The sequence below is a fragment of the Myotis daubentonii genome, chromosome 1 (assembly GCF_963259705.1).
Source record: "Myotis daubentonii chromosome 1, mMyoDau2.1, whole genome shotgun sequence".
Lineage (NCBI taxonomy): Eukaryota > Metazoa > Chordata > Mammalia > Chiroptera > Vespertilionidae > Myotis > Myotis daubentonii.
Genome location: NC_081840.1, coordinates 47,756,144 through 47,779,006, shown reverse-complemented (window position 1 = coordinate 47,779,006; position 22,863 = coordinate 47,756,144). Strand labels below are relative to the sequence as shown.

At 48.1% G+C, this 22,863-nt stretch overlaps 1 protein-coding gene across 14 annotated transcripts in view; it reads left to right on the top strand.

Annotated features, from left to right (window-relative positions):
• Window positions 1-22,863, top strand: part of TLN2 (talin 2) — a 421,164-nt gene that overhangs the window by 335,228 nt on the left and 63,073 nt on the right. For all 14 annotated transcript variants that reach the window (XM_059699497.1, XM_059699520.1, XM_059699515.1 and 11 more), the window contains 6 exons: window positions 6,171-6,311; window positions 6,747-6,928; window positions 7,986-8,118; window positions 10,345-10,446; window positions 13,106-13,276; window positions 21,126-21,272. In XM_059699497.1, coding sequence (XP_059555480.1) covers window positions 6,171-6,311; window positions 6,747-6,928; window positions 7,986-8,118; window positions 10,345-10,446; window positions 13,106-13,276; window positions 21,126-21,272 — 876 coding nt within the window. The remainder of the gene's footprint in view (window positions 1-6,170; window positions 6,312-6,746; window positions 6,929-7,985; window positions 8,119-10,344; window positions 10,447-13,105; window positions 13,277-21,125; window positions 21,273-22,863) is intronic.

Genomic DNA, 22,863 nt, shown 5'->3' with positions numbered 1-22,863 from the left:
CAGTCCGCAGGCCGATGCTCTATCCACTGAGCCAAACCGGTTTCAGCAACATTTTTAAACATTTAGCTCGTGTGAAGCCCGTCCCAAGTGTTCTGTGTATATTACTCATTCGGTCCTCACAGCCCCCCTGTGCTTATTCCCATTTCACAGACAGGACGCTGTGGCAGCAGGGAGGCTAAGTAACTTCCCCAAGGTGACCCCGCCAGTAAGCAAACCAGACCCCCTGCTCTTCCCACTCTCTCTTCTGCTCTCACCCTGGGGATGTTGTGCTCATCTTCTTTGTGGAGAAGCTGGTTGTCTCACTACCCGGGGAAGAAATACTTTGATGTGTCTACAGTGCGCATTGTGCAAGTTTGGGGGAGGGTGGGGGTGGAAAGACAGCAAGAAAATTGAAAGTAGTGACATCATGGTTGGGTTTGGTTGCTTGTATTCTTATTTCTTTGTTGTTGTTGTTAATCCTCACCCTAGGATATTTTTTCCCATTGATTTTTAGAGAGAGTGAAAGAGTGAGAGAGACAGAGAGAAACATCAATGCGAGAGAGACACATCAATTGGTTGCCTCCTGCACATGCTCCCCGACTGGAGCCGGGCATCGAGCCTGCAACCGAGGTACATGCCCTTGACCGGAATCAAACCTGCTACCCTTCAGTCCACAGGCCGACACTCTAGCCACTGAGCTAAACAGGCTAGGGTGCTTGTAATTTTATTTCAGTTAAACTTGGCCATTTTCTGATCATTAAAAAACAGGCTATATATAGATGGATCAAGGAAGTAAAAAAAATAAAAATATAAGGAAAGAAACAATTGTGTAGAAATTCCTGGAAACCTTTCTTCTCTGCCTCCTCCTTGGCTTTAAATCCTACCTATCCCTGTTAAGATCTCATCTTCTTTCCAGATTCTCCTCACAGTGTCAAACCCTCTTTGCAGTTCCCTGCAGCAGATGCGCTTGTGTGTCGGCCTGAAAGATAGGCCTGTGCAGAACATCAGAGACGGGACTCAGGGTGATGTCCTGTGGAGAAGAGGAAGGCCTTACCTCCCCGGAGCACCCCGGGATCGGTAGCAATGCCAAGGGAACAGAAATGAACCTTCGCCTCTCAACTCGCCGAAATGTGCTTGTCTTTCCATTCCCGTTGACTGGCAGGGTTTGCTGGGCACCATACACTTTATTTTAACTTACTAATAGGAAAATGGTAGAGGGTCATTTCACTGTAGCTCACTAATACCATATACTGAATAGAGTCCTGTTTTAAGGGTTGGTTAAGAATCCTGTCAAACAGTAAAATGACTAGCTAATTCCCTAAATGCTTAAGGCAGCTGCCCTCATAGTTGTCTTTTATACTAGTTTTATACTCCCTGGTGCTTTTTTTTTTCTTCTTTTAATCATGAGGATATGCCAAGGCCTAAATCCCAGCTGCCACACTCTTACAGTCCCCCCCACCCCCAAAAAAGGAGGGGAAGCTAAGGGAAGAGCATTGGGGAGCAGGGAGCAGATCACCTCTCAGTAGGTTATCAGCACCCATGCAGAATGTGTGCTTCCAGGAATCTGAACCCTCCACGGATGGCATTCCTTAAAATGCCAGAGCATGACTTAGCAAGTGTAACTATCTTTGCCCCACTTCCAGCCAGGGCAAGTTAGAAGCATACAGACCCCTAGCTATGGTTGCTGTCTTTCTACTGGTCCTCACATACAATGTTGCCTGCCTTTCTCTCGGATTGGATGTGTGGAATGGAATGTTATTTTAAATGTGCAGTCGCTAGGGTTTGGGTGCCAAGTAGAAACTGTGCAACAACAGCTTTTGTTTTCCTGAGAAGTTGGAGTGTGGCCTTGCCCCTCACAGTGGAGTTGAAGCTCAGGGTTTTGTGATGAAGTGTTTCTAGGTACCACAGACACCAACCAGATCCAGTTGTCGTTAATCAGTTTGACTCGGCTGTTTTGGTCATCCTTCTGTTTAGATTGGTATAGTAGGTGTCTACAGAAAAAGAGGAAAAAAAGGGCTTCTCTGACTCCTTATTCTCATCGCCTTTGTCGAGGGTCAGTAGGAGAGAAGGCAGCCAGGGGTCATGGGTTCTGGTTTGAGGCAGGACCTTGGCTTAGCATGTCACTTTCTGGGTGTTGGTTTTATCATCTGGAACTTTGGAGAGCTGGGGTTAAATGATCTGTAAGGTTTCTCCCGACTCCCACAGCCTTGAATCTGTGACCTGGCACACCTGCCGACATCATTTCTCCGAATTCCCTGAGTGGTTCTGCCAAGTGAGAACGTCCAGAGGAGCTGGTTCAGGGGCAGAGAGCACCCTGTCCCTATGCGGCCTAAAGTGAAGTCACCCTTTCATTGTTAAGGCTGGTCCACTGACTTTTTGTGACAGGGAATGTCTCCATGAAAGCTGCTGTGCCTGCTTGCAGTTTCTCCAGTGGGCAGGCCTGAGTATGCAGCTCCCTTAGGTGGCTGAGCCATCCCCACGGTGGGAGCAGCATTCACAGTGAAATAGTATCTTTGTGAGCTATCCTTTCTGATGACAAGTGCTTCCTTTATATGAAACTAGAGGCCTGGTGCACAAAATTCGTGCACTCGGGCGTGTCCCTCAGCCCGACCTGCACCCTCTCGCAGTCTGGGAGCCCTCAGGGGATGTCTAGCTGCTGGCTTAGGCCCGTTCCTCGTGGGGAGCAGGCCTAAGCTGGTAGTTGGATATCCTTAGCGCTGCCGTGGAGGCAGGAGAGGCTCCCACCACCTCTGCTGCGCTCACCAGCCATCAGCCTGGCTTGTAGCTGAGCAGCGTGCCCCCTGTGGGAGCGCACTGACCACCGGGGGCAGCTCCTGCATTGAGTGTCTGCTCCCTGTCTGCTCCCAGTGTGCGTAATAGTGACCGGTCGTTCCGCCGTTCAGTTGATTTGCATATTAGCCTTTTATTATATAGGACAGCTTTTCCTTTTTAAAAATGAAAAAAAGCAGGTGACGTAGCGGGTGTTCTACTCCATGTTATTCAAGGTCTTGTCCTAATGTGCTACATTATAGGTATGTGACATTAGGGTCCGTGCTCAAAAAAAAAAAATTCTTCCTTCATCTTATTGGTGCAGTTTATGAAACTGCACAATTAAAAACATTTCTCAGCATTTCCCTCAGGTAATCATCTTTTCATTTTTAGCAAGTTTAACTACGGGTTGACTCAATCAGATGTCTGCCTTCCAAATAGGCCCAGAGGGTTGTGGAAGGTTGCACAGCGGGTGGGAAGAGTGTGGGAAAGTAAGAAGCAGGAGTGAGCAGCACAAGGGGAGGCCTGTCATCTTCTGTTCAGCTAGAAGCCATGCCATCCCACCCGGAGGGGTTGTGATTGGCCAAAGGCGGTGCTGGGACCCAAGTTCCTTTGACACTAAAGTCCACTCCCGCCACCCTCCTGCTTCCCTGGTTTTCCTGTGCCAGGGCCACTCCTGCCAGGCTCCTGCAATGTGGCACCCGCCCTGCCTCCCACTGTATTCCCAATTGCTCTGAAGCCTGCTGGAGCCTCACCTCAAGGAGTCAGTGCAACAAGATTAGAGCCCCAGGGTCACTTCTGCGTTGCCAGTGCCTGGCACAGTGGCGCTAACAGGCGCCAAGTCGGTGTTCATTGAGCTCATGAGTGGCAGTTAGAACTGAGGCCACATATGTGAGCAAGAAGCAGCAGGCCTGTCGGGTGTCCACTGGGTCCCAAAGAATGGCAGAGTCGGCGGTTAAGGTAGAGATCAGTGCTTGTCTGGTGGGGAGGGGCTTGAACTGAGGCAAGCCATGCACAGTTTTAGCAACGATGGTAAATGAGCCAGGTTCTCGGGAATTCCTCTGAAACTGTTAGCTTGGTGGATGTGTAATTATTTTTTTAAAAAATTTTAAATTCTTTATTAGTTAAGGAATTACAAATATGTCCTCATTCCCCCCCCCCCCTCACAAACCCTCCCTGCCCCCCCCCACTCATGCTCTCATCCCCCTGTTGTCCATGTCCATTGGTTTGGCTTATATGCATGCATACAAGTCCTTTGGTTGATCTCTCCCCCTTACCCCCACCCTCCCCTACTTTCCCTCTGGTGATTAATAGTCTGATTGCTGTTTCTCTGTCTTTGGATCTGTCCCTATTCATCAGTCTATGTTGTTTTCTATATTCCACAAATGAGTGAGATCATGTGGTATTTATCTTTCTCTGACTGGCTTATTTCACTTAGCATAATGCTCTCCAGTTCTATCCAAGCTGTTGCAAAAGGCAAGAGTTCCTTCTTTTTTACTGCAGCATAGTATTCCGTTGTGTAGATGTACCACAGTTTTCTAATCCACTCTTCTGCTGATGGGCACTCAGGCTGTTTCCAGATCTTAGCTATGGTGAATTGTGCTGCTATGAACATATGGGTGCATATATCCTTTCTGATTGGTGTTTCTGGCTTCTTGGGATATATTTCTAGAAGTGGGATCACGGGGTCAAATGGGAGTTCCATTTTTAGTTTTTTGAGGAAGCTCCATACTGTTCTCCACAGTGGCTGTACCAGTCTGCGTTGCCACCAGCAGTGCAGAAGGGTTCCTTTTTCTCCACATCCTCTCCATCACTTGTTGTTTGTTGATTTGTTGATGATAGCCATTCTGACAGGTGTGAGGTGATACCGCATTGTCATTTTGATTTGCATCTCTCGTATAATTAGTGACTTTGAGCATGTTTTCATATGTCTTTCGGCCCTCTGTATGTCCTCTTTTGAAAAGTGTCTGTCTAGGTCCATTGCCCATTTTTTGATTAGGTTGTTTATCTTCCTATTATTAAGTTTCATGAGTTCCTTGTAAATGTGGATGTGTAATTATTGTCCCAAGCTGCCAAGGCTGGGTTAGAATGTAGTTGTTATTCAGAACTAGCCTTTAAGCTGATCGTGCCTGCCTACTCCTGCCTTCGTGAAAAATAGAGATGCACTCATCTCAAATCCCGTGGTTTCTTGATGCCGGTGCCTCTGGTTTTTTGTTCACTAATTGTCTGAATTGGCGTTTACATATTGCTCATAACAGTTAAATTAAAAATTTAATTGGTTGTTTAATGAGAAAATTTACGTTCTCCTACAAACATAAGTGCCTTCTCAGATGCAGCCGTTCGCTGGGAGGCAGGGGTGCTCTCGCTGGGTCGCAGGCTCTTGGTTCCAACAGTCTTTTTCGTAAACAGGTGGAGTTGGGTTGCGGGGCCTTGAATCCAGTGTTAACCTTTTGTGTGGCCTGGACCACAGGCTGCATTCCTGATTCTCATCCACCTGGGTCATTAATCAGCAATGTCACTGACCACTTAATACCATTGTGTTACCTGCTGCTAATTTAAAAAAAAGAAAACGCTACTGAAGCATACGATACATAGACAGAAAGCACAAATCATGTGTGTAGAGCCCAGTGAGTTTTCTCATGCTGAGCACACCTGGGTAACTACAGCCAGATTAAAACACAGGACATGGCCAGCCCCCAGGGTCTCGGTGGTGCGCCTTCAATCATTCCTGGTCCCACACCCTAAATCAGCTTCACCTGTTACTGTACTTTGCACAAATGGAATCATACAGTAGGTACCTTTTGTGTCTGGCCTCTTTAACTAAATATGTTTATGAGATTATCTGTGAGTCCATATTGCTGAGGGTAGTTCTCATCTATTCCTTCCCAATGGATTCTGTTTTGCTCATTTCAGAATGGCTGCTATGCAAGCCCTACCTCCATCAGCCAGTCAGGGACACTGAGGTAAAACTTAGAAAGGGTTGAAAGTGCTGCACAATGTAAAGTATTTTTATAGTTTGGGAGGGAACAGATCAATTTGGTGAGAGAATGGAGGGGAAGAACCCAAGGGTTATAGTGTCCAAAATGGGGAGGAAAGGGGTTGAGCTGCAGGGTCTGGGGGTGACGGGCAGGGTGTTATTTGAATCCATTTCTGCCGAGTGTGAGTGGGAAGTGATGTTCTGTGAGGTCAGCTGTCCTGTGAGCCACACATTCAGCTTCATTTCTTATCATCGCTAACTGAGCCCCTCTGCTGGATGGCAGCGATCTCCCTAATTAGTTCTTATTTGTTACTCATGAGCTCACCAAACATCTTGTATTCCCACATCTTGTAAGCCACCTTCTTTCGCTGGGAGGTGAGTACCGGGGCCCAGGAATAATCTGTGCCTCTCAGTGGGGTAAAGTCTCCGTGTTGCCTCCCATCAGGCCCTGGACGGGGATTTCTCTGAAGACAACCGCAATAAGTGTCGCATTGCCACCGCCCCCTTGATCGAAGCCGTGGAGAACCTGACCGCATTCGCATCCAACCCTGAGTTTGTCAGCATTCCCGCCCAGATCAGCTCCGAGGTAGGGAGTCTTTGCAGTGAAGGTGATGCCGGCATCTTCGGCTGGTTTTGTGTGGCACTAAGTGAGCACGAACAGTTAAGAACTCCAAAGTGTCTCTCTGTCAACACATAGGGCATTGTTATTGTTGATGATGCACAGAGTTAACGGAACTCAGTGTCTGCACATCTCTTAAGAGATAATGCCTTGGCTCTACATGTTGGGAACAATCTCTGTGCATAGGTTTGGGCTGATTCTTGGTACGTGTCACCCTCAGAAATTAAATGCAAGGAGCAAACGTGGACCCAAGTTCTCACCATCGAGGCCCTGTGTGAGCCAGCCTCCCTGGTTCCCTACCCTCTGTGTCTCCTTCCAAAGGGCAGAGACGATGAATTGGTAAAGAACAGGACTGTTCACTCTGTACACCCTGTTCTTGACCCTTCTGCTGTTTGGTCCCAGGGCTCTCAGGCACAGGAGCCGATCCTGGTCTCAGCCAAGACCATGCTGGAGAGCTCATCATACCTCATCCGCACTGCACGCTCACTGGCCATCAACCCCAAAGACCCACCCACCTGGTCTGTGCTAGCCGGACATTCCCACACTGTGTCTGACTCCATCAAGAGTCTCATCACATCTATCAGGTTAGTTTCGCCTCCAGAAATCACTAGGGACCTGCATCTGAACAGAGCAGGAGGAAATAGCCTATCAGGACTTGCATTTAATAGCAAGGTGGTTAATGTGATCATCTTTTTCTTTCTTTCTTTGAGATCAGTAGTAGCACTGGTCACAGTTATAATAGCTAATTTATGCCAGATACTGTTCCAAGCATTTAACCTATGTTATCTCATTTGATTATCACAACAACCTTGTCAGGTAAATACTGCCATTGTCTCCATTTTACCAAGGAGATCATTGAGGCAGAAAGGATTTAGGTAACATTCCCACGGTCATCCCCAGCCTGATGGCTCTAACCACCATACCTCATTTGTCTGTTCCTGAGAGTTTAGGCAGAGAGCACCACTGTTTTGCTAATAAGACAAAAAGAATATTCTAGGTCTCACAGTAACTCTGGGCATCTCTGATCTCTTTGGTGATAGTAGGAGCCTGAAAAAATATCCCCTGAGTAGATATACCATTTCTAAAATGGACCAAAGTTAATATCTCACATCATGGAATGCATCCCTTGTGTTAGTTATATTTTGTTTTTCAATTACTTTTGAAGCTCAGGACCACAGTTAATTCTCTTAATGCCTTGCAAAGAAAAGTCCACTAAATATTCTCATTTCTACCCTAACCCAGGACTTTGTGAATAGTATGCAATGTAGAGAGCATAATATGGTTGCACTGGAAATAGTACTGATTTATTTTTCTCTTTAAGTAAGGGTCTATGCTTAAGCCAGGGAAAAGATAATCCAAGTCCACATCGTTTCATTTGCAGTTACCTGGCATCTGCCTGAGGTGGAGGGCAGCACCATAGCCTTCTCACCAGAAATAAGCAGAGTTAGCACCGGTGGTACACTAAGAAATGCACAGGCTGTGCAGGAAGGCATTGCCAAGCAAGTGTCTGGGCTTGGCTCCTTAAATTAAGCGATTGAGTGGGGCAGGGAATGGAGAGGGGCTCTGGCTCACCAATGCAGGAGTGGGTTGTGGGACTTGCCCCCCAAGGAGCCGGTGTTTAATTTCCTCTGTCCCTTCCAGGGACAAGGCCCCTGGACAGAGGGAGTGTGACTACTCCATCGATGGCATCAACCGGTGCATCCGGGACATCGAGCAGGCCTCCCTGGCAGCGGTCAGCCAGAGTTTGGCCACGAGGGACGACATCTCTGTGGAGGTACATGGGGGCTCTGGGGCTGGCTCAGAAGCCTCTGGAAGTGCTGAAGAATCTCAGTATCAGGCTTTGGGGGATGGGAGAATAGCGCCAACATGTTTGTGATGGTGGAGTTTCATCATTGAACCAGCTTCCCCTGTGGAACCAACCTGGGAGTATTTGAATGGGGCAGGGCAAATGCTGAGTGGAGAATGGGGGTTCAAAGGTGGCCTGAAGTTTGAAGAAAAATTAAAGTCAGGTAAGAATATGTCAGTAAGGTGGAGTTATCGTATTCAGTGTAACACATCAGCAGAGCAGACCTGAGCAGTACACTGTGAACTTTTCTCTCGTCATATTTCATCAGTGCACTTTAAATCCTGTACATTCGGTGCATTCAGAGATAACAGAGTCTTCCCTGTGTTACCCGATATCTAATACCTGAGGACCTCTTACATTCTGTTATTATTTCAGAGCCACTTTACTTTTTCTTGCCAATTTTCTAAAGTCGAGAATTGAATTTTCCTGCTTTGATCCTTTGAGTTTTTTTTTCCATTACCTGTCCAAAGACCTCTGAGTAGTACTTCTTCCTCTTTGTTGAATGTGCCTGCGCTCAGAAGGTGCTTAATAAATATAGATGGTCTCATTAGTGATGTTTCTCTTACTGCCACTCTGAATTCATCAACAAGGCTCTATGGCCCCTGTCTCCAAGGAGTGGGCCCAGAGCTGATGTGGCTCATTTTTATTACTAGGGCTGTTTCACCTCAGCTTCGCGTCACCACCCCCATTTCCAAGGGAAGAAAGGAGGAATGAGCATTCTCATTCTGCGCAAAATGTTAGAAGTATTGTTAATGTGTTCATTCAAGTAGAATATGCATACAGAAAAGTATCATAAGTGTGCAGCTACATGAATCATCACCAGCTCAGCACACCCTTTAACCAGCATCCTGACCAAGAAACAAAGGTGACCAGTCCCTCGGGCCCCACCCTTTTCCCTTCCCGCCCATGCACATCCTCCATCTTCCTCCCTGGGAAGAACATCCTCCCCTTTAGCTGCATGCGCTCCTACTTACACCATGTTTTCTTTAGCAAGACAGCGTTGCTGGAATATTCTTGCACTCTTGACCATAAGTCACATAAGTGAGAAGATAAATAATTAGCGAAATAAACCTTGGAAAATTTGGAGCTTTCTCTCCTCCCTCCTCCATCACTTTTCCTTCCCCCGGCCCACCCCCCACGATTTTGTTTTCGAGTTTGCATGGTAGGCTGCTCTCCTCATGGACTGCACTCTGCCCAGCGCTCCCAGCCCGCCTGCAGCATGTTCAGTGGGAAAGCACTGAGTCTCATTTCTGAGGAGCAGGACACGGTTCCCTGGCCACCATTTGCACCCATTCCGTGCTGGTGTGTGCAAACCCAAACCATCCAGTGCTATGATGGATTAAACCCTGACTCTGTCAAGCAAAGTTCCTGTGAGGATTCCTGCAAAAGGACCTGATCTCTCCCGCTGCCAGCTAACGATCTCCACCTTTGAATCCCCGCCCCCTCGCACTCCAGCGTCACCTAGAATAGCTTACCCTGTCTCTTTCTAGCATGAGTTCAATTCTTTGGGATGGAGAGATTCAACCCTCTCTCAAACCGGGGAAGAAATGCCTCGGGGGTGCCATTTTCAGCTACTGGGTCCACATCACCAAACTCAGTGACCTGAAAGCCTGAGCTGTGTGCTCGGTGCGCATCTCCCCTGGCGTTGGCACAGTGCGCCGTTTGAGAAATCGTCCTGCTTCAGAGAGGTGGCGTCATGTTTACGTCACCCTCCTCTCTCCTACCCCCTGAGGACACAACGACCTGGGTGGGCCCTCAGACCGCACTGTTAGCTTTCTCCATTTGGACAAAGTTGTCTTCTCTTCTGAGAAAGCCATGGCACATCCACATTTCCAGTAATGATGCTGAATAACCCAATGTAAAGGCACCAGTGGCATCAGCTGTCACTGCGGCTGGTGGGAGTGAGAAGCCTGTAGGAACGGTGTTGCGCAGGCCTGCCTTTGTCACTCATGGTGCCGCTTGGAGAGGGGGTTCCTAGCCCAGAGGAGCTGAGGGCGCCTGGGAAGGGGAGGTGGAGCAGCAGCTGGATGGCACGCCCAGGCATTTCGAGGTCCATTCTTGTGGCCTCCCTTGTCATTCACACAGGCCTTTCTAAATTCGTGCCTATGGGAGGAACCCTTGTGGGGTGACCTTGACAGCTCTCCCTCCTCTCAGGCCCTGCAGGAGCAGCTGACCTCAGTGGTCCAGGAAATCGGGCACCTTATCGATCCCATCGCCACGGCGGCTCGGGGAGAAGCAGCTCAGCTCGGACATAAGGTAACGCGCGCCCAGGGGAGCCTGCTGGGAATGCTCATAGGGGGGTGGGGGTGGGGAGAGTATTGATTTGTTTCTGTTCCCCAAATCCTGGTGCCAGCTACTGTGCCTGGGCCCATGCTGGCTTGAACAGCAGGAAATAGCCCTCATCCTCCCTCTCGGCAGCATCTTCTCCAAAACTGCCATCTTCGGGGTCTGTATTTTAACCTGGTGTTGAGACAAAAACTGCAGGGAAATGATTCTGGTTGTGGTCAGACTTTTCAGCCCATGAGGCGTTTAGAGTCACCCGTGGCTCTTGGCCTTGGCTGAGATTCACCAGAACTAAAGCTGACATTCCTGGCCTGGTGTCTGCCACCAACCTCTGGCCCCTGGCCGGCGGGCCTCATTCTCATGAGTGTTAGGGGCACATGGTTCCTCCGTGGCCGCAAACACCGTGTCTGTTTCCACACCTGAGAAAGCAGAGCAAACGTGCACACTTCAATCCGGACAACTCGGGCCTCCTTCGTGGCCACCCCTGAGGGCCCCCCACCCGCGTTGTTGTAAGTGGTGACTCACGCGTGGCCTGTTTGGAGTTCATTTTGCAAATCCTTCAAGGGCAGTTGGCTCGTCGAGCAGCCCGTGCCTCGGCAGACAGAGGGCAGAAATTGGATTTTTAACAATCTCCGGGCTTCCTCGCATTTATCAGTGCAGCCGTCGGTATCGACGCGCACATCAGAAATCCAGGAGCCAGAACCGTCTCCCTGGGTATCGATTTTAGGAAATCAATATTCTTGCTTTTTTTAAATTACAGAACCGTTTAAGAGCTGAGTAAGCTTGGTGCTGGTGTTGTAAAGAGAGGGTTTTGAGATTTAAAATGGTCAGTGTCTCTACCTTTTCCAGCGTGGCAAGTCTTATTTCTCAGTGGAGGTCCCTGATAGTAAGGGAGGGCCTCATCCATCTGTGGGCAGGGGTGTGTGAGGTGGGGGGACCGCCCTGAGGCGGGAGCCACCACCCGTGTGCAGCTGAGGGGAAACCACGTGGCAGAGAAGCCGAACGCAGCAGTTACATTTTATCCCAGCAGGAATTTCATCAGAAAATATTTTTAGACTTCTAGGGCAACAGCCTTGTCTCGGCCGATATGTTAGTAAGGAAGATTGATTCCCTTGCTGGTGGCTGGCATCAAAAGCATCATCTATTTGCCTCCCTTAAGTTACACATTTTATTCTTGGCCCTTTGGTATTTGCATGATGCATCTGTGGCTCACCTGACTTTCTAAGAGGGAGTCTGGACAAAGGCAGCCCAGGGACCATCGATCCAGAGGAGCCGTGGACTGAGAGTGGTACCCACCTGGTTCTGAACGCCAGAAGTCCAAACGAGGCCAGTCCTTCGCCTCTTCCTGCTCCTGGTGGCCCTTGGCATTCCCTGGCATTCCTTGACTGCATCATGCCACTTCTGCTTCTGTGGTCACACTGTCCCCTGCCCTTCCATTTGTCTTTCCTTATTGTCTCTTATGAGGATAGTTTTAACCAGACTTGGGGCCCACTTGAGTAACCCAGGAAAATCTCATCTTAAGATCCTTAAGTTTATCTACAAAGACCCCTTTTCCAAGGGTTCTTTGCTCTGGGGGTGGGGGTTGGGGGGTAGGGGAGGCACCATTCAACCTTCTCTGCCATCTTAGGCCTAGGGCAAACAGCGGCTCGCGAGCCACTTGCGGCTCTTTGGCCCCTTCAGTGTGGCTCTTCCACAAAATACCACATGGGGGCGCGCACTTACAGTGCAATTGAAACTTCGTGGCCCATGCGCAGAAGTCGGTATTTTGTGGACAGCGAGCCACACTCAAGGGGCCAAAGAACCGCATGTGGCTCACGAGCCGCAGTTTGCTGACCACTGGAGGGGATCAACATCATGTACTAAGCACTCAAAATTCTCTGTTATTTTGACTTCTGTGCTGGCCCAGGTGAGAGGTTTCCTGTCCTATCATGTCTCTCAGGAACAGAAGGTGTTAGCTCCCTAACTACAAGGAAAAGCACATCCCTTCAAAAACCTCCCGCTGATCACAAACAGAACATCTAGGGTCATGTGAAATCATTTTTGCTTTTATCCCAAATCCACAATTTGTTCTAAATGCTCAGGGCAGAGGGCAGTTGGATTGGGGTCCTATAAAACATCTGTGTGCCTTTCCTCTCGGTCTTTTCTCATGCCCTGCTCCCCTGCCCCTTCCTTCTTGGTCTTCGGTTCTTTCCAGAGCTTTTTTGCTTGTGAATACAGGAATACCTATAATACCTGCCAGTACCTGCTCAGTGTGAAATTTAAATTAAAATTGGTAAAATCCTCACCCCCAGCTCTGGATCTCAGAAAGGATTTCCTAGCGTTCCTGCCATGATGAGCGATGAGACGGTGAGCTCTCAGAGGAAGGAAAGCCCAAGCAAGGGTCTGTGATCAGCAAGTGCTTTCAAAAATAAAATTGAGCAATGAATGAATCGGATCTGAGGATCTGAGTATAACATGGTGACTGTAATTCATGATACTGGATTGCATACTAGAAAGAAAAAACCTAAAGCTCAGCAGCTCTCCTCTCCCTGTGAGTCATCCTACCCTGTCCCAGCCCCCGCCCCACCAGGTGGGCCCCGAAAGGAGATACATGTATTTACATGATGCATCTGTGGCCCTTTTGTCTTGAAAGGTGACACAGCTGGCAAGCTACTTTGAGCCCTTGATCTTAGCAGCGGTTGGTGTCGCCTCCAAGATTCTGGACCATCAGCAGCAGATGACGGTGCTGGACCAGACCAAGACGCTCGCAGAGTCTGCCCTGCAGATGCTGTACGCAGCCAAAGAAGGTGGAGGGAACCCCAAGGTACAGATCAGGGTTCTAGGGACTCCGGGCCACTGAGAAGCCACTGTGTTCCTCTGTGTTGCATCTCTCCGGGGAAAACACCTCCAGTTCCTAGTTGGTGGCATTTGATTTCCCACTCGGAGGTGGGAAGTAATCTTCCATTGGCCTTCCAGGGGTTCTTTAAGACAAGAAATATACATGTTTAATGCATATTTATAAGTGTGTAGGCAGCGTCCCTGGGAAAGAAAGACATATGATGTGGTTCCTACAGGAATAGCTGTAATACCGCCAGCGCCTGCTCAGTGCTGACACCAGCTCCCACAGAGCAAGGCTCGTTGTTTTCCAGTGGATGTTGTTTCCGTTCCTGGCACTCAAGTTCAGTGCGAACCCTGGTTTGCGGTCACCCATGGCATGTGTTGCTTTTGCCTCAGGGGCAGTAGTGTAATATGAAAATCTCCCTTACTCATTTGCAAGTGGAACCTCTCTCTCTTTCCTTCTCTCCCTCCTCCCTTCTTTCCCTTCCTTCCTCTCTTTGGAATCAATAGAAAAATAAAATTTTTGAAAAAGAGAGAGACTTGTAAAATAGTAATCAGAGCTAACAGTGATTGAATGCCAACTGTCACCTATTATACTTTATGTCCTCATCTTATTTATTCATAAATGTTCTATGAAGTAGAAAGGTTCCCATTCATATGGAAAGGGAGACAGAGAGCCCTGAGGTAAGGTGTCCGAGGTCACAAGGGGTGGAGGCAGCGTCAGGACGGAGCCTGTGCCCTGAGAATAACAGGCCGGCTCTGCCCAAAGCAAAGATTAGAGAGAGGTCAGGGACCATTATAGGAAAGTGGGGACATGAGGCTGGTTGGTCTCAAAAAAGGAAATTCCCCAGCACACATGAGGGAGGGGGTGTTCAAAGGAGGGAGGAGCATATGCAAAGGCATGGATGGGGTTATAGAAGAATTCCGATGGCTTAGGACAGTGATGGCGAACCTATGACACGCATGTCAGAGGTGACACGCGAACTCATTTTTTTGGTTGATTTTTCTTTGTTAAATGGCATTTAAATATATAAAATATCAAAAATATAAGTCTTTGTTTTACTATGGTTGCAAATATCAAAAAATTTCTATATGTGACACTGCACCAGAGTTAAGTTAGGGTTTTTCAAAATGCTGACACGCCGAGCTCAAAATGTTCGCCATCACTGACTTAGGAAATAGCGTGCAGTCTGGCACAGTGGAGCGTGCAGAGTGTGGGCAACTGGGTGGAGGGTAGACAGGGCTGTGTTGTGACTGCCTTCCTCCTTACTGAGGAGTGGGGCTTCGTGGTGCGCAGCAGGGAATGAATGGCACAGCCCCTCCGTAGCTTAGGAACACCATCCTGGTAGACGCATGAATAATGTCTTAGTCTTTATTCAATTTTTCATTCATGTATCCGGCACCTATTAAGAACCTAATTCTGGGAATGCTAAAGTTATTAAGAGTCTTGCTGGCCAGCGTGGCTCTGTGGTTGAGTGTCAACCTATGAACCAGGAGGTCATGACTTAATTCCCAGTCAGGGTGCATGCCTGGGTTGCAGGAGTGCAGGAAGCAGCTGGTCAATGATTCTCTCTCATCATTGATGTTTCTATCTCTCTCTGTCCCTCTCCCGTCCTTTCTGAAATCCATAAAAATATTTTTTTTTATTTTTTTTTTATTGATTTTCCACAGAGAGGAAGGGAGAGAGATAGAGAGGTAGAAACATCGATGAGAGAGAAACATCGATCAGCTGCCTCCTGCACATCTCCTACTGGGGATGTGCCCGCAACCCAGGTACATGCCCTTGACCGGAATCGAACCTGGGACCTTTCAGTCCAAAGGCCGACGCTCTATCCACTGAGCCAAACCGGTTTCGGCCATAAAAATATTTTTAAGAAAAATAAAATATTAAGAGTCAGCCACTGCCCTCATGTTGTTCTGAGCCTTCTGAAAAAATAAGTCCAGTTGCTGAAGCCGTGGGCTAGTGCAACAAGAACACCCTTTTGATTGTGGGGGGGTTAGTGAGTGGTAGGTGCCCCAGAGCCGGGCCAACCCCCTTTACACCCTCCCCAAACTGCAGGAACCAGGACTCACCTTCAAGACCCAGCTCTGGGTTGTCTTTTATCCAGGACTGTTTGCTACCATGCCTCTCCACTCCTGCCTAGAGAGTTCCTTCTCAGCAGAATAATTCACACCAGGAGTGTTCTGGATCTTTAAGATTATTAGCACATCTGCTTGGACTGCAAGTCCAGAACTCATGGAATTCCATTTATACCAGGGAACCTTGCGTTTGAGAGCATTTCCAGTCAGCACTGTAAGCTTTACAATGACATCTGCTTAGAAATGGTGGCTGGGGCCAGTGTAGAATACTTTCCGGTGAATGACCTGAAGCATTGGAGGATGAGCTAAGATGAGTAAAGGCAAGAGAGGTGTTTATGTCTGTCCCCTTGGTGATGTCATTCAACCTGTGCTTTGTCTGCAAACCCTGGCAGGTTTGTCACAGAGGATGCCTGGGACACTTCAAGTTGGCTTTTAGGCCCTTTCCTAAGAGGCTCGATGCATAGATGTAATTACCTCAGGAGCCAGTCTGTGGACAAATATTTACTATGTGTTAGGTGATGTGTGTGTATGTATAGGTCTGTGTTACATGTTATATGTATGTGTGTATGCATGTCTCTGTTTGGCAGAGGAAATGTGGTTAAATAGTTATCAGTAGCTTGGATTTGGTGAAAAATAGCACTGGCTCTGGGTTGTGACATAATTGGATTCAAATCCCAGCTCTGCCTCTTGCTAGCAAATTACTTCATTTCTTTGTTTCCTCATCTAAATAATGGATTTAATAATGCGTGTCTCTCTAGGGTAGTTGTAGAGATTACATGAGATAATGCGCCTGACACATTATATGTTTAAAAAAAAAAAGGTGGCTGCCCCAGAGCCTGATGTGATTATAGGCATTGCTGTGTAACCTCACCCCACAGAGCCCGCTGCGCTCACGCCTACCCCCCAGGTTCCCTCCCACAGCCTCCTTGAAGGGCCCCTGCAGCTCTGCCTCCAGCACTCAGCAAATACACAGCCTATCCATTGTTGGGCAGTTCTAGTTGCTGGTTGTTTTTGTCCTCCCAAAGTTGAGATCTGCACATTTGTGCTTTACGGTCTCTGTGCCATGAAATCAGCAGTCACCCTGACTGACCAGTTTCCTCTTTGCATCCCTGAGAGAGAGCTGGTCATCCTGACACCATTGCCTCAAGGATAACCATCGTGACCTGAATATTTCACATCTGTCAGATGTCATATGTAAGAACTCTTCTGCATTCCCATGGCTTTTTGATTCTGCAGGCAGGGCCAGTTCCTATGGCTCACACAGCTTCTTCTTAGGAATCTTCCCTTTCATTTATTCAGTCCCTCCAAAGATCTACTATCTCTTCCCGGCTTCTTACCTACTTCCTCCCTAAGTAACAGTGCAATTTCTTAGGCCTTTTGGAAGGGTCATCTCTCCCTCAGGAGAGTCAGGGCAGCATGGCCACTGCCTGGGGGACCCAGTGCCTGGATGCTCTGTGATTCTGATGGAACTACCTGGCATTAGGTCAGATTTCCCAGGTTATGGGCTCAGGATCCTGCTAGACTCACCTCAATGCAGACAGAGCCACAGCTCCAGGTTCCTGGGCCACTCACGCTGACCCACTGGCTACAAACGCAGGAGTTCTCAGGAGATTCTATAATTTGCTAAGATGATTTATAGGAACTCAGGAAATGGCTCCACTTAAAAAAGGATGAAAACCAGCCAAAAGGAGAGAAGGAGGGCCAGAAGGGTCCCACACATGAAGCTCCCGTGTCCTCAGATGTTACCTTGACAGCATACTGATGTGCATCACCAACTGGGGAAGTTCAGTCTACCTTCACCGTCCATAGCTGCTACTGGGATTTCATGCCATAGGCTTGGTGGATTGAGTTCAGTCATATGATCAGTGACTCCATCTCTAGTCCTCTCATCTCCCTAGAGGTCAGATAGAGGTCAGGCTAATATTATGTTGCCCAGAGAGAGTCCCAACCCTCTAATCACATGGTTGATCTTTCCAGCATGGCCAGCCCTTACCTTAAAACTACTTAGGGGCCTCTTCTTAGGATTATTCTCTTTCATTTAATGAGCCACCTTGTTAGCCTAAAGCCGTGGTCGGCAAACTGCGGCTCACGAGCCACATGCGGCTCTTTGGCCCCTTGAGTGTGGCTCTTCCTAAGCCTTAGGAGTACCCTAATTAAGTTAATAACAATGTACCTACCTATATAGTTTAAGTTTAAAAAATTTGGCTCGCAAAAGAAATTTCAATCGTTGTACTGTTGATATTTGACTCTGTTGACTAATGAGTTTGCCGACCACTGGCCTAAAGCAATGAGTGATCTGAGGAGCCCACCACGAATGACAGAGACCCTCCTACCACTCAGGAAATGCTGAGGGCTTGGAGGTTCCTTCTGAGAAACTAGAACAAAGACCAGGCAAACATTTTACTGTTCAACATCAGAGTTGGGGTTGGAACACATATTCAGGCTGGGCCCTGGGGAGCTCTAGGGAGCAAATTTGGAAACTGTGAACTGGCAACAAGTTCATGGCATGTGTGGAGCCCACAGTGGCAGGTAGACCGGAGAGAGCCCGGACCAGGTTGATGCTGAAATGCAGAGGAGGGCATTGAGGGAGGGCGGCCCAGCCAGCTTCGAGGAGTGGTAGCAGGTCCAGAGGCCCCTTGCCTCGGTCATGTGCACCTGGGTGACTTTGCCTTGTTTAAAAGCCCCCTGTTTGGAGGAACAGGCTGCCACCTCCCTCTTGGAGATGGCATATTCCTTCCATTAAAGTTCATTTTTCCAGTAGCCCTGAGAAGTTTGATCTGATCTAGCCATATGCTCATCTTCCTTTTGACCTGTGACATATAAGTTCAGCAAATAGCCAGCTGGTCAGTTCCAGGTGTCATGCACCAGGTCTCTAAGCTCTAGGGTATAAGCTTGCATTGTCAGACTGTGACTGTCAGTGTTCCCTGGCAGGGATTCCATGGAGTCGTGCCTTCCAGGGGGTAGTGAGGGTTAGAGGAGATGAGCACAGCAGTCGGGAGGCCCCCCGAATGCTATGCTGTCCCCGCCATTGCTGCTGTTATGTGGTTTGACATTTATTGTTCCTGGCTCCCCACGGTAAAATAGTAAAACATCTGACCCCAGATATAAGAACATAGATTTTAAACTGGTACGAAAGTTGCATTGGGCCACAGGTTGGCTCTGTGTGTATAAAGGACACGAGAGCCCTTGGCATCTTGCCAGCATCTGCGTGCATGTTGTCAGTGTTCTTGGTCCAGGCAGGAGCTAGAGGATGTCATTGCGGCCTGAGTGCAGTCGGTGGCTCATGGCTGGGAAGGGAGGGCCAGTCCTGATCTGACTTCCCCTAAGCCACGCCTCTACCCTCCGCTGGCCACCATGCCTACCTCACAGCTAAAAACAGATGGTTTCATTTCTCTTTAAATGAGCCTCTCCAGAGAGCTTTGCACCAGCAGCCTGTGAAGGTTATCCTTGTAAAACTTCTCTGAATATAAAACTATCAGTTACTTAGCTTCACCTGGTGACCCCCCCAGGCCCTTCACCTCCTGTGAACACTGTGCTTCCAAAGAGAAGCAAAGTAAACTGTCTGCAAGAAGCACACGTGGGTCTAGTTGGAGAGATCAGCTGGAGTGGGTGAGCGATGACAGAAGGCGCAGGAGCCATGTGCCAGGCGCTTTACATACGGTGCTGCACCTCATCGTCACAGCCCACATTCCTTCTCACCTCTGGGCCCTTCACCGGCTGTGGCCTCTGCCTGGGAGGCTCCCTTTCTCTCTCACCCCATCAATTCTGCTCAGGCCGGGACTCTTCCTCCAGGTTCACCATCAAGGAGCCCCCCACGGATGGCAGAGACCCTCCTACCACTCAGGAAGTGCTGAGGGCTTGGAGGCTCCCTCCAAGGAACCTGGAACAAAGACCAGCCAAATATTTGACTGTTCAACATCAGAGTTGGGGTTGGAACACGTTCAGGCTGGGCCCTGGGGAGCTGTAGGGAGCAATTTTGGAAACTGTGAACTGGAGCCCTTCCTAGGGGCCATACCAGTTAGCTAGTGCTGTAAACAAGCCATCCTAAAATTCAATGGCTTAAGGCACCATTTTAGTACTGTCTCCGGTGGGCCTGCACATTCATGGAGCTCAGCAAGAGCCCTTCCTGCCAGTGCAGCCAGATGGTGGCTGAGGCTCGAATGACCTGAGGTTCAGTCACTCTGCAGTCTGGTGCCTGGATGTGGATGGATGGGAGGGGGAATACGGTGAACAGAATGAGTCACTGCAGACAGAGCGTGAGAGAGTGGACCTGTGAGAAGGACAGCCAGGCAGCAGCCAGGGCTCCATGCTAGGGGGACGGGGACATAAGTTGAGAGAGAGAGAGAGACTGCCTCCCTGTCCCCACAGAGGGCCTGAAAAATAGAAAAGGTGAGCACCAGTCTGGTAAAGAGTGAAGGAATCTTTGTTCCTCAAGGTTATTTTTCATTATTATCTTCTAAAGCAATTTGAGTAGTGATGGTCAATAATTACCATTTACGTCTGACACAGTTGCCTCAAGGATACCGAATGTGATCAGATCTGATCTTGGCAGATGTGAAATATGTTCTTGGTTCCCATGGCTTTTCAATCATACCCTCTCCTCGGAATTCCCTCTTATGTAAGTTACTCAAAAGAGTTGTCGTTTACCGTCTCTTACTGGTTTACCTTCTCATCTACCAAAGTAAAGATGTGATTTCTTGGACCTTTTGATAGGGCCACCTCCCCCTGAGTGGGCCAGGACAACCACAACATGCAGTGCTTGGGGGCAATACAGTTCTGACACTAACCACCTGCATTAGGTCAGATTTCCCAGTGATGGCCACAGGCCCCAACTAGACCACTCTGTCTAGAAATTATAAGGTGCCTGCAACATATGATCTCATCAGAATTCAACTGCATAGCGTTGTTATCATTCCCACTGTGCCTCAGGAGCCAGGCTCAGGACCACTTAGCTAGTTAACAGTGGAGCCAGGACCTTGGCTCTTGCCCCTATCATCTTGCTGCCATTTCAGAGAGCACAGCAGCCATCATTGTTTCATCCTTTCTTCCATTCATGTATCTCGCTCCTACTATGTTTTTGACACACAGGTTAAACACCTGCAGTTACAAAGCATCTCCAAGGTTCTATGTAGGGAAACTCATGAACACGCTGGGTGCTGCCTGCAGAGTGTCTGTCCCTGGAAAACTTCCCTCATTCATCCCTCCCACCTCATGGCGATGCAGTTTGTGACAGAGTTCCAAAACCTGTCAGGTCTTCTACAGATTGATGCCTCCTGTATGGACCTGCGTTTCCATAAAGCGATTTCATCCGTGAAAAGAGAATTATACTGTGCTGGGGAGCTTAGAATAGAAGTGTATTTGAATTGAACACATTTTTCTCTTATATTAGCTTTTTTAAATTCACTCTGCCAAGTTGTATTTGGGGATCTGTGGCATTCTCTCCCACCCTGAACATAGTAATGTAAAATTAGTCCTGTCACAGGCACTGCTTAATATTGCAGTTTTATGTTTCTTTGGGATTATAGAGAGATATTTTTCTGTTGGTTTTTCTGACTTTCATTTATTTTGACAACCAATGTGTAATGTGATAAAGGAAAAAGATAGGACACATTGCTGTGCACCACAACGGGGATGTAGTTTTGTATTCTGCTTTTTATGGTTACTCTTAAAAGATGCGAAGTGGTTCTAAGAGACCGAGCACCATTCTTCTGCTAAAGGAGACAATTCACAACTTTCTTTCCCCCTTCCCTCCTCAGGCGCAGCACACCCACGATGCCATCACAGAGGCCGCCCAGCTCATGAAGGAGGCTGTGGACGACATCATGGTGACGCTGAACGAAGCTGCCAGCGAAGTGGGGCTGGTGGGCGGCATGGTCGACGCCATTGCAGAGGCCATGAGCAAGGTGGGCCAGGGCTCCCATCCCTCGCCCTCACTCCCTGACCCCAGTGTCTCCAAGGTGTCCCTCAGACCTGGTCCCCAGGTGCTTTTCTCTAAGGAGCACCGTCTCTCTTTCCGTGAGGGTTCTGATTAGTGTACAGGTGCCTTATCATATGTTCAGCATAGTATTCATTCTTCACTGTTCACTGATGACTTTGGTAAGCCAGTTGTACCCTTCCTTCCAGTTCTACATGGCAGGGGGGGGGGGGGGGGAATGGAGGTGCAGAAGGCATCCTTGGTTACTTCACTTATAAAATGGAAATAATTATCCACCTCCCTTGTCTACCTCATACAGTTGTTGTAGAGAACAAACTCCCAGTGAAATAATGCAGTGATTGCCAAGTGCAGGTCTTTGGAATGGCCACTTTGGAACCACTGGGATCATTTTAGACAGAACATTCCTGGGCTCTTCCCCAGCCCTGCTCAGCTGGAATCTCTATGAGGTGGAGGCTATGGATCTCTATTTGTAATTTTTAAATCTCTCCAGATTTTTAAAATCTAGCCAGCTGCAGAAACCACTAAAGTAATATGCCTAAAAGCCTTTCGTGAAGTCTTGCAGGAAGTAGATAGAGAAGGACCCATGAGTATCATTTCTCTTCTAGTGACCCATCAGTTGAGTTGGGTCAGTAAGGAAATATGACTGGAGAGAGCTTCAACTCTGTATCTCCTGCTCTTTCCCCCAAGGAATCCTCATTAGTCATGTCAGCTTGATATTCATTTAATTGACTATTGTTCATAAACATCTAATTGCTACCCTATGATAGAATAGCCAAGACTTTTAGACATCGCCTGTGTTTTGAAATGTCCATTGTCAGATTGTGAATACATTCTTGTGGATTTTAAGGATAATAAGCAGTCTTTAATTGCTAATTTAGAGAAGATGGGTTGGTTCATATCTCCATAAATAGATGATAGCCTGAAACTCTAATTAGGATAATTCCCGTCAACATTATGCAGTCATTATCAGACGGATGAAGTCACAAGCCAGGCAGGGATGCTGGGGCTCCCTTGCAAGACTCCAGGCTTTGCCTTGTTAAAGCACTCCAGTAATTTCTGCTGTGAGCTTCTCATGCTTCAGATACAGAAAGTTTGGCAGAAAAGAGTGAAATCCCCCTCCTTTTCAAGGCCCTCGGATGAATCTCAGTGGGTTTGTTTGGTTTTCAGGACATCAGAATACCCGAGCTTTGAAAATAGCCATGTGTCCACCAAGGGTATTAAATGATGGCGTTCAAGCTTTCTCAGTACAAATTAGAAATCCAAGTGATAATCTTTTTCTACTCAGGAGAAGGTGTTTTTCAGAGCCACTGTAATGATGGGGAAGTTTCATAAATCCCTGGAGGGTAGAAGTCAGGTTCCTGAAGTCCTTTCTTGATAGCCTTTGAGCCCTGCAGGCTGGGGTGGATTCAATATGGAAAGCTGCGCTGTGCAACCTGATGTCAGTGGGGTAGCTTCTTGTGTGAGGGCTGGGAAAGAAGTCTGCTGTACCTGATAGGGAATGCTGTGGCTCACAGAGGCCAGCAACATAGGTTTTCACCTCCCCCACCCACCTCAGTTTT